The sequence below is a fragment of the Microtus oregoni genome, unplaced genomic scaffold (assembly GCF_018167655.1).
Source record: "Microtus oregoni isolate MIOR12 unplaced genomic scaffold, Mior012 000009F_ref0000495, whole genome shotgun sequence".
Lineage (NCBI taxonomy): Eukaryota > Metazoa > Chordata > Mammalia > Rodentia > Cricetidae > Microtus > Microtus oregoni.
Genome location: NW_024543068.1, coordinates 55,886,027 through 55,901,024, shown reverse-complemented (window position 1 = coordinate 55,901,024; position 14,998 = coordinate 55,886,027). Strand labels below are relative to the sequence as shown.

The following is a 14,998-nucleotide window of genomic DNA, read 5'->3' as shown; positions in this document are numbered from 1 at the left end:
CAGGGCACAGGGCCTTGTATGAGCTAAACACGCACTTGTTGGCTGAGCTATATCCTCCTTCTTGTAGCAGATGGTTCTTAACCACACTGTCTGTCAGTTAGTACATTCAGACAGCGTTTTCTCTTCAAAGCCTCAAGCAAGAAGCACACTGGTCACTTTCAGTTTACGACTGAGTGGTCCATCAGTGAGTCCTGCCTCCTTGTGACGAGGTGGGTGTCCCCGAGGTGAGTAATGAGTCCTGAAATAGGAAGTCCCATGATCTGACTGCTACTATGTTTTGGTGAGAGAGAGAGAGCCAAAGAGACATGATTGCTCACAGAATAGTCCAGAATCAAGGCATGAGGCCTAGAGCTTCCAATGAGGAGAGGCGCTTGGAGCACCATATTGATTCAGCCACAGGAACCTAAAGCCACAGAAGTTTGCCTTTTAGATGAGTTGTTTGTCTGAGATCCAGTAATCTCTTTCCATTGGTTTCGTTTACTGATCACTTAGCTTCTGTTTGGTAAGTTTATAAAATTTATATTAGAAATGAACTCCCTTTTTGGTCCAGCTCAGATACCACTACCAGTTTTGTAATGCTGTCTTAGCTTTTTCTACAGTAGATTGGAAGCTGGTTCTGGTAATACACTATCAGGTTTAGAAAGTAAATGGAAATTTATCATCCTAGAATAAAATAGTAAGTTCAAGACAAAAACTAGTGTGATTCCAGGGCTGTGCAGCAGCCTGAATTTGGAGTTTTCCGGCAGCCCAGAAAAAAGTGAGACTGAAGAGTAACTCTTGTAGAATAAGAACCAGCAGTCCTCACACGTCCACGTGAACGCCTGCCATGGCTTCCTTCTGACTAAGGGTGTCGGGCATGGGTCTCTAACCTCACAGCACTGCTAGGACCAAGTCAGTTTACAGGACTGAGACCTGACTGCTCCCTAGACTCTACATCAGTCACGGGCCCATCGGGTGCTGGCCCACACAAGTCAAGGAATCAAGAATACGCTGAGGAACTTAGGATGGTGTGACCTTGCTTGGCGTTGAGTGTTAATCTGCCCGTCCATGGCAAATTGCAATTTGAATCAAAACTTTTCTTTGGAGTTACTTGAGGCTTAGAGTGCTCACGTCTCTGCTGCTACAGCAGTCGAGCAGTGGCTGCATCTGCAGCGACCGTGCTTTTCCTGGGAGCTGATGGCTTCCTAAGGCCAGAAGTAAGCCGTGATTTCCCCAGAAGGAACCCAGTATTTTATATTAATAATGTGGTTAATTTTGTTGTTACAGACTATTCTCGTTCAGTCCTGGTATCCAATTACAGTGGCCACAAATTCAAGAGAGCAGAAGAAAATACTGGCCAAATACTTGTTAGAAACTTCTGGTAACTTAGATGGTCTGGAATACAAGTTACATGATTTTGGTTACAGAGGAGTCTCTTCACAAGAGGTAAGAAACCAAAACGGGTCTCAGGGAATTCAGTGTGAGTTGTCAATACTGTATTAGCTACTCCTGTTGCTGCGAGAAAACATCATTACCAGAAGCAGTAGATGTCAGAAAGTTTATGAGAGCTCATGGTGGGGAGGCAGAGGTGCAACAGGAGGAACCTGAACCCGAGAGCTCACAGTTTACAATACAACAAGCGTGAAGCAGAGCGAGAAAACTGGAAGTGTCATGGGGCTTCCAGCTCTTGAAGCCTCGCAGAACAGCACCACCCGCTGGCGACCAGGTGTTCTGATATCTGAGCCTATGTGTAGGGAGCATTCTCATCCAAACCAAAATGAGAGGCCTCTGCCAGCTTCTCAGAATGTCACTGGGGATGAACTTGCTTTAAGTAGGCCATTTCTTGCAACTCCGGAGGCTTAGTCAACAGATAACTAACTACTGTGTGTCGTCTCAGTACATAGAACATACCTCTAAATACATGGTCCAGTTCTTCACACATTAGATGGAGGGTCTCAGTACACAGAACATACCTCTAAATACATGGTCCAGTTCTTCACACATTAGGTGGAGGGTCTCAGTACACAGAACATACCTCTAAATACATGGTCCAGTTCTTCACGCATTAGGTGGAGGGTCTCAGTACACAGAACATACCTCTAAATACATGGTCCAGCTCTTCACACATTAGGTGGAGGGGGACAGACAGGCGCAGTGAACACTGTGCAGAGCACAAGCATGGGGAAGAGACATTGCGGTGGGAAGTGGGACGAGGCTGATGGGTGTTAGCTCCTGTTTTGAATTTTCGTTTGTGGTTGATCTTCAGACTGCTGGCATAGGGGCTTCTGCTCATTTGGTCAACTTCAAAGGAACAGATACAGTGGCGGGAATCGCTCTGATTAAAAAATACTACGGAACAAAAGATCCTGTGCCGGGCTATTCTGTTCCAGCGGCAGAGCACAGGTAAAATTAAGTCTGTTCTTGTGTTGAATATTTGAACACTTGCCTTGCATGCACAAGGCCCCTGGTCCTATCTCTGGCCCTGTAAACTAATTGCTTTCTAATGCTTGGTTTGAATTTGTTATGTGTGACTCAGCAACACCTGATTTGACAACAGAGCCAGACGCTAAATAAACTTCCATGGAATAAACAAAACAAAATGAGTACTCACTTTTATAGAGAGAGGATCCGGCAGGGCTGGGATTTTGAACCACTCTAGTAAACAGATTGAAGTGCATTTAAGGAATGGTTTTTATATTTGCTACATTGTATATGCAGATACAATGTTCTTTATTAGCTGAAATCTGGAAACACTGTTAAAGTACTGATTTCTTTCCCCACTTTTCTGTGTGATCTCCCCTACCTTTGCCCAGGAAATTGTCATCTGGACCAGTGTTTTCAATTCTAGATAAGTAAGCCATTTTAATGGGGAGGAAGGTGTCACGATTCTCTTGTGTTTACTTTCTTACTCTTAGTGTTATCTCAAGGAACACTAGGAAATTATAACCCAGGTTGCAGCCCCTCTGGTTCTAGAGTTCCCCTTATTGAAGGTAAACACTGTAACCTGGCAGTGGTGGTGCATGCCTTTAATCCCAGCACTTGGGAGGCAGAGGCAGGTGGATCTCTGAGTTCAAGGCCAGCCTGGTCTACAGAGGGAGGGGAATTCCAGGACAGCTGGAGCTGTTACAAAGAGAAACAGTGTCTCAAAAAACAAAAAGAAAGAAGAAAAGAAAGTGAACAATGTGTAGTAAGTATATGTCAAACTTTGCTTCTGGTTCTTAACCTCATTTAATACAGTCATTAGAGAATGCCTGAAGTCCTGTGTGTTTCAGTGTAGAGTAGGCTGAACTTTGTCATCTGGTGCACATTAACTCATCTTCGTCGGATCAGCAAGGACAGAACAGTGCACAGCTGACCCCTCAAGAAAAAATAGTCACGAGGAACTGTCTGCTCTGCTAAGAACTTTTCTTTAAAGAGGCACAATTAAGGTGTTCACAGTAGTCTCAAACGAGGAAGGTTCATATCCATTGACAGGATTGGAAAAACTTTTATAGAGACAATATGTGAGATCTTGACTTCTTAAGGAAATAATCAAATTTGATTGAGCATTTTTGACTAGTACTTTTTCATATTTTACTATCTGCCAAACATTATGATAACATGTATACATGCTTTAGGGGAGTAAAGACTAAAATAGATATGTATGAAAAGTGGATTGAAAAGGTGGATGAAGGTTGCACACCATGCTGGCTTGTTTGATTTGTAACAGCGCCTCATGCAATCCAAGCTGTCTTTGAACTTACACTGCCTCCATTTCCCAAGTGCTGTGATTATTTATTCAGCTGTAACTTACTATTAATTAGGCATTTTCAAAAAGAACCAAGTGCTTACACTGCTGGGAAAATGGGAGTATGTATTCACCCTTTCCAGTATTCTGCCATGAAGGTGGGAGGCTGTGTATGCTCGCTGACTTTGATTAGGTTGAAGGAGGCTGAAACAAACCAGTTGGTTAACTGTTGATCCGAGAGCTAAGTGACAGTAACTACTAAGATGAGTATTGTTAACTTGTAGTGCTGGAAGCAAACTGGGCAGGGGTGGTTTAGCGCGGATCCTGCATTTGCCTTCCGACAATCACTTATTAACTGAGCCCTTTCTCTGTGACACTGATGGGCTGGTACAGTGAAGACTGTGTTAATGACGCCTCAGAAATCGGTCTCATGTCTGCCTGAGTTAACCTGCATTTTTCACTTGTTTTCCAGTACCATAACAGCGTGGGGGAAAGACCATGAGAAAGATGCTTTTGAACACATAGTAACACAGTTCTCATCAGTGCCCGTGTCTGTGGTCAGCGACAGCTATGACATTTATAATGCTTGTGAGAAAATATGGGGTGAAGACCTCAGACATTTGATAGTATCGAGAAGTACAGAGGCGCCACTCATCATCAGACCTGATTCTGGGAACCCACTGGACACTGTACTGAAGGTAAGTCTGTGCATTGTTGAGAAGCCTGTGCACCGGCTCCTTCACTGAGTTGTAATTCAGACAGACAGCAGTAGATTTGCCCGAGGTCACATGTTATTGTAGTGAAAGGAGGTGGGATGCCCTTCTTTAGATGTGTTGCTTTTATTGGTTGATAAATAAAGCTGTTTCGGCCAATGGCTTAACAGAGTAAAGCCAGGCAGGAAATCCGAACAGAGATGTGGAAAGGGTAGGTGGAGTTGAGATGCTGTGTAGCTGCTGAAGGAGACAGATGCCAGAACTTTACCTGGTAAGCCACAACCTTGTGGTGATACATAGAATAAAGAAATGGGTTGATTTAAGATATAAGCGCTAGCTAGGAATACGCATAAGCCATTGACAAACCAGTGTTGTGATTAATATAGTTTCTGTGTGATTATTCGGCTCTGGGCGTCCGGGAAACGACAGTCTTCACCTACAAGTTAGTTTATTTACATATCGTCAAGTAGATGATTGAGGGCCAGTGAATACTTCCTTATGTGCCTCAGGATTAATCTTAATCTGGTTGTGCTTTAATTAACGACTTTGTGGATCCTTTGTGGTTTATTACATTAGAAATTGTTGTTACAACCTGTTGTTAGTACAGAAGGCGTCTGTTTGTGGTAATGAAGAACACACACAATTCAGAGCTGCTTGACTAGAACTAGGACTGTCTCTGAGCAGAACTGCCTGTTAGTGTCCAGGGTTTGACTCACCTGTCTTACAAAGTGTCCATCCCAGCAGGAGTTGACTGATGCCTTCTACAGAGAACTCCTGTTGATGCTTGACTCCAGAAAGAAAGTTTCCTTTAAACTCATCAAAAAAAAAAAAAAAACAACCCACTGCTGGCTCTGACCATCTCTGTTGTAAGGAGAAAATGACCCACCAAGGTTGAGAAACGTGGAAACAGTGTAGGCCTTCTATCTGGAGCCTTCCCGTACAACTGTTCTGGACTAGTGAGCAGATGGCTTCTCTCTCTCTCGTAGGAAGTGGGAGCATAGATTAATGAAACCTTTTTAGTTCTGTAAACAGCTAGTCTCAGTGTCTTAGCCTGAAGTGTTTTACTTTGGACAACTAAACATTAGCTTTTCTGTTTCCATCGTGGTGGTTATAATAAGAAAGCCATTACGTGGAACTTTCATTAGGATCTCTTATTAGCAGTTTATGTCAAGAAAGGCAGGGGTTGTGTGGAAGGGGTGTAGCCGATAGGTCTTCTCCGGCCCTGACCAAGTTTTCCTGATCAATTTCAAATCTGTGTTTAAGGGTTTGCGCTGTAATAAAATGCTGAATGGCTTGGAGTAGCTCACATATCACGCAGGCCAGCTTTCCTAGAGCGAAGAGCTATGGACAAACTGCACATTGTATGCGCTTTGTGTCCGTCTTATTCTCAGCTCTGTGGCTCAGCATCAGACAAATTGTAAACCAAACAACCGTTGGCCACAAGCAGAGCGAGTCCAAATCAGAGGCATAACTAGGGTTTGTTGTGCTATACCTTACGTGCTTCCTTTATATATATACATTGTAATATTGTTTCAGTGTTACAGATTTTCTTGCTTGAATCTGTATAATTTGAAAGATGTGAAGAAAAACCTGTGTTGCGCTAATTTAATGATACAAATTGACGAAATAGGAAAGCTCACACCTTTTTCTAATGTGGTTAAAAGTCATTGCAACCAAATTTTATAAAGGTTTATATGTGGTTTAAGATTGTTTAAGTCATTGAACTTTTATATTCTCAAAATTGTGTAATAAAGAAAAATAATTCCTAGCTTGGGAAGCCTCCCTCCCTCTCTTAGTTACTTGTGTTCTGTTTTTTTCATGCAGGTCTTAGATATTTTAGGTAAGAAGTTTCCTGTCACTGAGAACTCAAAGGGCTACAAGCTGCTGCCCCCGTACCTGAGAGTCATTCAGGGAGATGGCGTGGATATCAACACCTTGCAAGAGGTAGTGTGATCCACTTGAATGATCTTGACACAGCTATTTTGATTCATAAGTAGCCCATTCAAATTTAAATGCAATTGTGAACTTATTTTTAATATTTAAGATGGTAAAAACCTTTGGTGTTTAGAAATAATAGTAGCTTAAAATACAGAAATGGCAGCCAACGCATACTTCTCCAGGCCTCAGTAGCCACCTTCTGTTGTGATTCTGAAGAGAAACAGAATAAAGCCTTTTTATTTGATGAGCCCAGAATATGTATAAGGTGTGGTGATGACACAATCTGGGGTCACTTGGGAACAGAGTCTCAGTGAAGGATTATCTAGATCAGGGTGGGGGGGCTAATGGTTCCAGACCCCACACTCTGCTGCCTTTCTCTCCCTGTGTCTCTAGACCTGTGTCAGACTGGCAGCTGAAGCTGACCATATGTGACAAGTCGTTCTTTGGACACTCGGGTACAGGGAGAATATCTTACACTGGTTCTCAAAGCAAAGCAGTTTGGGGACATATGTGAAACCCATCATACCCAGAGGACAGTACTTGATTTTTCATGTTGAAAGTTAGTCATATGTGGTTTTAGAAATAGGAAAAGGAATTATTCTTAATAGTTTCTTCTATATGTGTTAATTAGTGTTCCTAACTTTGGCAGTGGGGGACTACTTCATCTAACAAAAAGAGGATTTCCTTGCAGTCTAACAGATTTCCAAAGTTTTTATTCTCAAGTTGTCCTTTCTTAAAATCTTACGAACAGGCCAGGGTAGCTTTTCCTTCCTGTCAGCTGCCCTACACCCTTGTCTTGAAGCCCTTCTGTCTGCATCTCTCATGTTTCTTCCGTGAATTACAACTTTGATCAGAAGCTTGCTAGAAGACACTGATTGATGTAAATGTTAAGAACAAATTGCTCTTTGACCCACATAAATACATAATACATGAAAAGCACTTGCTCACTGGAGCACAATTCATGTCGGTGATAGTAACAGATAATTAAATCCTAAGGACTCCTCAGCTAACTTAAATACCTCTGCATGAAATACGAAAACAGATTATGTAGTAAGAGTGATAGTTTGTCCATTTACTTCCACCTTGATTTTTCCCTTCGGGTTGTTTGTGAGTGACTTTGGCATGCATGTTGCAGAGTGGAGAACACTGAGCTGGCAGCCATGGTGTGAAACTGTCCTGGGAAGTGACCACCACGGGGGCAGAAGGGCAGCAGGTTCAACACAACTAGGTAGCCAGTGCTGACTCAGACTTCAACACTCTGGCCCCAAGCACTTTATTTTAGGTGTATTTAAGCACAGCACAATTTGGAGAAATTTTTTTCTGATGATAAAAACTCAATCCTGTGTGTACAATAAAGCTTAATAAGATACTCTTTATAAAGAACCTGTGACATCTTCCATAAAAACAGGTTCTGTAGGTTGGCAAGCTTTGGTCCCGGCCAGGTTCTGTATCTGTTTGAAGAGACAATCCTGTATGTTTAATTCCTGGTTCCCCTGGTCCTCATGTGTGATCACAAGAATCTCCATGCCTTTCTCAGGCACAAATCAAGATTTGTATAAAACCTTTAGGAATCTCTTTGAAGTAAGCTGTGGTCTTTACCTCAATTCTTCCCATTGAAAAACATACTTTGGTTTAAAAAAGAAAAGAATAAATACACACAGACACACAAAGAGATGGGTAGAATTTTAAGTTTTAAAATGATTGCATTTCTTAGGGTTGTATTATTAACACATGATGGTGTTTGGGGTTTGTTTCTTTTTACAGTGTTGAAAATCCAAAGATCGATTTGAGACTTAGTGTGCAGGGAGAACATGTAAATGATTTCGTTTTAAAGCCATAACTGGCCTCTCTGCCTTAATCACTTTGAAAATTCTTTTTAAATTGGACTTTTAAACAGAACATGACTTTCCATGAAATTCAGAAAATGGTTAATAAATTTCACTTCCCGTTTCATTATGAAAGTGATGGGATTTGTTTGTAAATTAGAGGTACATGGTTGGTAAATAAGCCCCATGCAGAGAAACACAGATGTGCTGATACCACGGCTTCAGTGGAGTTTTAAATCTTGCATCCCTTGGAAGAACTGTGTGCCATGCTGTCTCTCCAGCCAGCTTGTAGATAATCATTCCTTTGCAGTGACCCAGTCATAAATCATAACATCTAAAGTATCATGCATAATTTTGTGTATGCACTGGCGCACGAGGCAGTTGAAGTGAGTCATCAGTGTCGTTGTTAGGTACAAGCGGATATTATGGGCTCCTATCCATAACCACTGACCTGTGCCTTACATACAGTGACTGTTACATGTACTAACGCTGTGCACCCTGATGTATTGTGATGGGTGGAAACCCCTAGAGTCTAGCCATCTGGGGCAAGCGTTGCAGCTTTTGTTGCCGGCATTGGGCAGTAGCTTTGGGGTGACTGGGAGGGCTGAGGAAGCCTTAGGTATACATAGAGCCTTAGGTATACATAGAGCCTTAGGTATACATAGAGCCTTAGGTATACATAGAGCCAGTGTTCTTGCTCCTTCACTCTCGGCCTGACTGCACTGACTACTGTACACTGAAAACCTACAAGTGAACCCTCCTTCCACACACCCACTGCAACCCGCGTGGGTCTTTAGGAAGCTGGTGTGTGCTCTTCCCTGCCGAGGCTTCTCTAAGTATCCATTGCAACCCGCGTGGGTCTTTAAGAAGCTAGTGTGTGCTCTTACCTGCCGAGGCTTCTCTAAGTATCCATTGCAACCCGCGTGGGTCTTTAAGAAGCTAGTGTGTGCTCTTCCCTGCCGAGGCTTCTCTAAGTATCCATTGCAACCCGCGTGGGTCTTTAAGAAGCTAGTGTGTGCTCTTACCTGCCGAGGCTTCTCTAAGTATCCATTGCAACTCGCGTGGGTCTTTAGGAAGCTAGTGTGTGCTCATCCCTGCCGAGGCTTCTCTAAGTATCCATTGCAACCCGCGTGGGTCTTTAGGAAGCTAGTGTGTGCTCTTACCTGCCGAGGCTTCTCTAAGTACTGACTGGTACAGACAACTGTGGGGGTCTCACAGTGTCGCCCTTGGAAGGTAACTTCCATTGTCTTCCAGATCATTCGTTTGCTTGTTTTTTATCTTCTAGATCGTAGAGGGAATGAAACAAAAAAAGTGGAGTATTGAAAACGTCTCCTTTGGTTCTGGCGGAGCTTTACTACAGAAGTTAACAAGAGACCTCTTGAACTGCTCCTTCAAGTGCAGCTATGTTGTAACCAACGGCCTTGGGGTATGTCCTTCTGCTTTTCTTCTCCTGTCAATCACATCCTCAGTAATCACTGTCAAGATCCTATTATCAGGGTGGGGTTTGAGCTTCTGATTTTAATACCGGAATCGTTCAGTAACCATAGTATAGCTGGGATACCCATAGAGACAGCTGACCCGAGCTAGTGGGAGCTCATCAACTCTGGACCGATGGCCGGGGAGCCTGCATGGGACAGAACTAGGCCCTTGATTGTGGGCGACAGCTCTGTAGCTTGGTGTGGTGGGAGACCTTGCTCAACCTGATATGAGAAGTGGGGCAGGGGGCTTCGTCCTGCCTCAACTTGATATGCCAAGCTTTATTGACTCCCCATGAGAGGCCTCACCTTCTCTGAGGAGTGGGTGGGGTGGGTAGGTAGCAAGGAATGGGGGGGCTGTTATTGGTATGTAGTATGAATTAAAATTTAAAATAAATTTTTAAAAGAAAATATAAATAGGTGAAAGCCCTGAAGAAAGCCTGTGTACCGTCTTCCACCTTTCTTTGGAGAACCCAGAGCTGTCTTCTCTGTTGCTCTCCCATGCCACTGCCATCTGTTAGTGCTTTGTCTCCCGCCTCTCTGGGTCTGTATTTGTATGTCTATAACATTGCACTGTCCTCAGTCTAGAAGTCTTCCCTTGTTGTCACTGTTCTGAGTCAGGGTTTTGCAGTGTGGCCCTGTCTGTGCTCCAGAGGGCTGGGCCTATAGGGGTGTGCCACCATGCTCAGTAGGTTCTCCAGCTGCTGCCTCTTAGTGCGAGGTCAGGCCAGCATCCCCTCCCCGCCTTGATTGTATCTCCTGCCTTTTAACTGCAGTAAAGGAAGTAACAAAAGGGAAAGGTTGTGGCACAGCGTGTCTTAAATACTCTAGTTCTCTGTTATACGGTGTATAAAGATGTGTGTTTATCGTCTGTAATATAAGGGCCACATGGTAAATTTCTCCAAATCCTTCTGTAAAAGATAGTCATGATTTGGGTTTCTATACCATGACTATTTTGAAGGAAAACAGGCTAGTTAATGGGTCAGTTGTGGAATGATGTTATACTTGTGACACTATAGATTAGTAAGTAAAATAAAAAGCAGTTCTAGCCAGGGATCCCGCCAGCCTGCAGGTGAGAGCTCTGGCAGCCAAAGGGATACGTGTTTTTAGAGACGTTTAGATGATGGTTCATCATTTCTCTCGATTTCGATTTCAGGTTAATGTCTTTAAGGACCCAGTTGCTGACCCCAACAAAAGGTCAAAAAAGGGCCGATTATCTTTACACAGGACACCAGCAGGGAACTTCGTCACGCTTGAAGAAGGAAAAGGAGACCTTGAGGAATATGGCCATGTGAGTACCTGTTGACTAGAGATTTTAATGGTAGTGAACTGCCTTTTCAAAGGGAAAGAGGAGTTTTTGTATTATGCTTTCACAGTTTTGTGACATTGAAATAATTTTTTTCACATAGTGGCAAACGTGATAGACGTTGATAGCTTTTACAGACTTTTTTATATTTGGTCGTAATCCTACTGTTAGCTATCAGTGAATGGTTTTTAAAGCAGCATAGCAAATAGGACTTTTTAAATGTTGTTCTTTGACTTCACGTGACAGTGTTAAAGTAAAATAGAACTTTAAAATGGACTATTTCCAAACCCGTTTGAAAGGAATTGTTTCTTTAGAACCTAATAACCATTTCAGGTGGTTTTCTCTGGTCTTTTTCAATTCTCATAGAATTATGAGCTTAAAACAAAAAAGAAAAGCAAATTGTCTTAGTAACATAGAACGAGAGTGGGCTGATTCATATTATCTAACTAGCAAGGAAGAGCCATCACTGAGTTTTCTGATCTAGTAACCAGACTGGAAAGAACGTATAGCACGTGATCTGTGTCTTCAGCGTAAGTACATGTTAGTGTACACGTTAGTACACGTTAGTGTACTCAGTGTGGAAAGATTGCCGATCTCCGAGCCACTAGATGGAGGGGGCTGCAGTTTGCGTGTTTATGTTCTTCAGACGTGAGTGCCCAGCTGGTGCTGTGAGGACACTGTGCAAATATGACGGCCTACGACAGTTTATTTCCTTGTCTTTTAAGGTTTGCGGCTGGAATTAATAAAGTAATCCATCTTTATGTGAAAATGATGTGAACTTGTAGATCAGGTTTTTAGAATTAAATCTTTTTATGTAGCCCACCAGCAATTCTTTGAGTAGATTTCACATAACAACTGGAGCTACCAGGGTTTTGCTGAATTGGGTCATCTCAAGTGAAGCAAAGCCAGTTGAGACTAAGTCAGAGGAAACACAGACTTGAGAAGTACCCGAGCATCTGTCCAGTCAGTATGATGGTGGTGACCTCTGTGGTCGTGGAGGCTTTTAAACACCAGCACTCCCTGGTGGTTTATATTGAAACTCACAAAAGAAAGTGCTGCATATAGGTGCAATTTAGAGCACATTATATGCCAGTGAATGTCATGTGTGCTGTAAGGAAGAAAGATGAGTTTCAGTGGATTTTTATATAGAAACTAATTCAGTCCTCATCTTCTGTTGATGTTTATCCATGACTTTGCAGTTACAATCTTTGTGTCTCGGTCACCATAAATAAGAACAAAAAGTTTCTGTTTTTCTATGTTTCTGTCTTGGCTTTGGTTTTTGGATTTTATCCTTTTTTTAAGGCCAAAATTTAATGGCTAACAAATTTATTGAATGTCTAGATTGACTGATCTAAGCAGCATTGAGGAAGAATTTAGCAGGGACAGTGGTAGGTTTTCCGAGCAAACGTTTCTTCCGAGGTGCAAAGGTATGCAGGGCATCTGGTGTTTTGCTCCCTTTGAGGAAACTGGCTGAGAATGTTCACCATAATCTCCCTGTGTCAGTGGCAGCTCTCAGCTCTGTGTTTGACCTCTTAGGTAAATTGGTCAAAGCACAATTCAGATATTTAATGGTCTTTCTAATGATGATCCTAATTTACATTCTGCAGGATCTTCTCCATACAGTTTTCAAGAATGGAAAGGTGACAAAAAGCTATTCATTTGATGAAGTCAGAAAAAACGCGCAGCTGAATATCGAGCAGGACGTGGCCCCTCACTAGGCCTGGGTGTTTGTGCGGGTATGTGTATACATACGTGCACTATGTGTGTGCCTGTGTGTATGTGAGGACATGTCCAGTGTACAGATGCGTGCGTTTGTGTTTATGATATACTACAGCCAGATTATTTGTTGGTTTATGGACATACTGCCCTTTTATTTTTCCCACAATGTTTAGATGATCTCAAATTAGGAAACACGTGTAACCATGTACAAGATTAATGCTAAAGCGAGCTTTTTAGGGCCCTTTGCTTAGAGATAGTAACTCGGTCTGTGTTGACCTTTTCACAAGTCACAGAACCAAGAAACTTTTATATATAACTGCAGATCACATCAAACAGATTTGCATAAATTACCATGACTGCTTTATGTTTATATTTAACTTGTATTTTTGTACAAACGAGATTGTGTAAGATATATTTAAAGTTTCAGTGATTTAACAGTCTGTTTCCAACTTTTCATGATTTTTATGAGCACAGACTTTCAAGAAAATACTTGAAAATAAATTACATTGCCTTTTGTCCATTAATCAGCAAATAAAACATGGCCTTAACAAAGTTGTTTGTGTTGTTGTACATTTGGAAATTATGTCAGGACATATACCCAACAGAATTACTAACTCACTGCCCTTGTAGATTATGCATCAGTCATTCTACATCAAAGAGAATTATGGTTCTTACTCGAATGTCTAGGCATTGTACAGTCCTATACCTTGGTCATTGTATTGTACCAGTGAAATGCCAAATTCGAAAGGCCTGTTCTGCAATTTTATATGTCAGATATTGCCTGTGGCTCTAATATGCACCTCAAGATTTTAAGAAGATAATGTTTTTAGAGAGAATTTCTGCTTCCACTATAGAATATATACATAAATGTAAAATATTGAAAGTGGAAGTAGTGTATTTTAAAGTAATTACACTTCTGAATTTATTTTTCATATTCTATAGTTGGTATGACTTAAATAAATTGCTGGAGTGGGTAGTAGTGAGTGTACTTATTTTAAATGTTTTGATTCTGTTATATTTTCATTAAGTTTTTAAAAAATTAAATTGGATATTAAACTGTATGGACATCATTTATTAATTTTAAATTAAATCCTCAGTAACTAATACTTAAGCAAGTTCTTGATGTTATCCCCAATGGAAATCTTCCTTAACCAGAGATGTAGCTAAATTTAAAAAAATATCCAGGTCAAAATATTGATCGTGATTTACTGCTAGACCCTGATTCGGCCCCTGCAAACAGGACACTGGCTTCTTCGGGGTGACGCCCGACACTGGGTCAGCACTAGGGCCCTGCAGGCCACCTTGGCTCCTCTTTGATTACGTACTAGGGCTGCCTCCCACTTCCGTGGCAGAAATGGAGTAGCCACAATAGAGACCACACAGTCCACAAGTCTGGAATTCACGCTTTGTTCACTAAACACAAACCCAGAAAGCTCGCTAGCCTGTGTTCTGAGAAAAGGAGCATGCCTTTGCATTTTAAGAGAGATGTTGGTTTTTCTGGGAAGGAAGAAGCTGGATTTTATGGAGTTTCTCTTGTTCTTTCTAATTTAACTATCTGATACTAGAAGCCCGATTTAGCTTGCCCTTAATATGAAGTTTTAAAAGCCATAAGTCATGAATGTTACCTGAGAGCATACCTATGATCTAATGAAGTAAGTTCGGGTTTTTGCAGGTGATCCTAAAACTTAACAGAATAGAAAGCATTACTTACTTTTAGTAATCCTTATCCTATAATACATGGTTAAAAGAAAAAATCTTAAACTGACTTTAAAAGAAATAAAATGTAATTTAATCAGCCTGGGCATGGTGTGGTGTGCATGCCTGAAATCCCTGAACCGAAGTGGAGATGGAAGGATGAGAAATCAACATCATCCTTGGCTACACAGCAGATTCCAGGCCTAGCCTCAGCTGTGTCCATTACATAGCAGATTCCAGGCCTAGCCTCGGCTACCTGTGTCCACTACATAGCAGATTCCAGGCCTAGCCTCGGCTACTTGCATCTACTACATAACAGATTCCAGGCTAGCCTGGGCTGCCTGCCTCCACTACATAGCAGATTCCAGGCTAGCCTGGGCTGCCTGCCTCCACTACATAGCAGATTCCAGGCTAGCCTCGGCTGCCTGCTTCCACTACATAACAGATTCCAGGCTAGCCTCGGCTGCCTGCTTCCACTACATAACAGATTCCAGGCTAGCCTCGGCTGCCTGCTTCCACTATATAACAGATTCCAGACTAGCCTCGGCTACCTGTGTCCACTACATAACAGATTCCAGGCTAGCCTGGGCTGCCTGCTTTCACTACATAGCAGATTCCAG

At 42.1% G+C, this 14,998-nt stretch overlaps 1 protein-coding gene across 1 annotated transcript in view; it reads left to right on the top strand.

Moving 5' to 3' along the window:
* The window catches only part of Nampt (nicotinamide phosphoribosyltransferase), a 28,180-nt gene extending 14,436 nt beyond the window's left edge, over positions 1-13,744 (top strand). The window contains exons 5-11 of the mRNA XM_041658319.1: positions 1,267-1,425; positions 2,246-2,382; positions 4,179-4,404; positions 6,244-6,363; positions 9,469-9,609; positions 10,815-10,949; positions 12,572-13,744. Of these exons, the coding sequence (XP_041514253.1) occupies positions 1,267-1,425; positions 2,246-2,382; positions 4,179-4,404; positions 6,244-6,363; positions 9,469-9,609; positions 10,815-10,949; positions 12,572-12,682 (1,029 nt within the window). The 3' untranslated portion in view covers positions 12,683-13,744. The remainder of the gene's footprint in view (positions 1-1,266; positions 1,426-2,245; positions 2,383-4,178; positions 4,405-6,243; positions 6,364-9,468; positions 9,610-10,814; positions 10,950-12,571) is intronic.
* Positions 13,745-14,998: the final 1,254 nt, after the last annotated feature.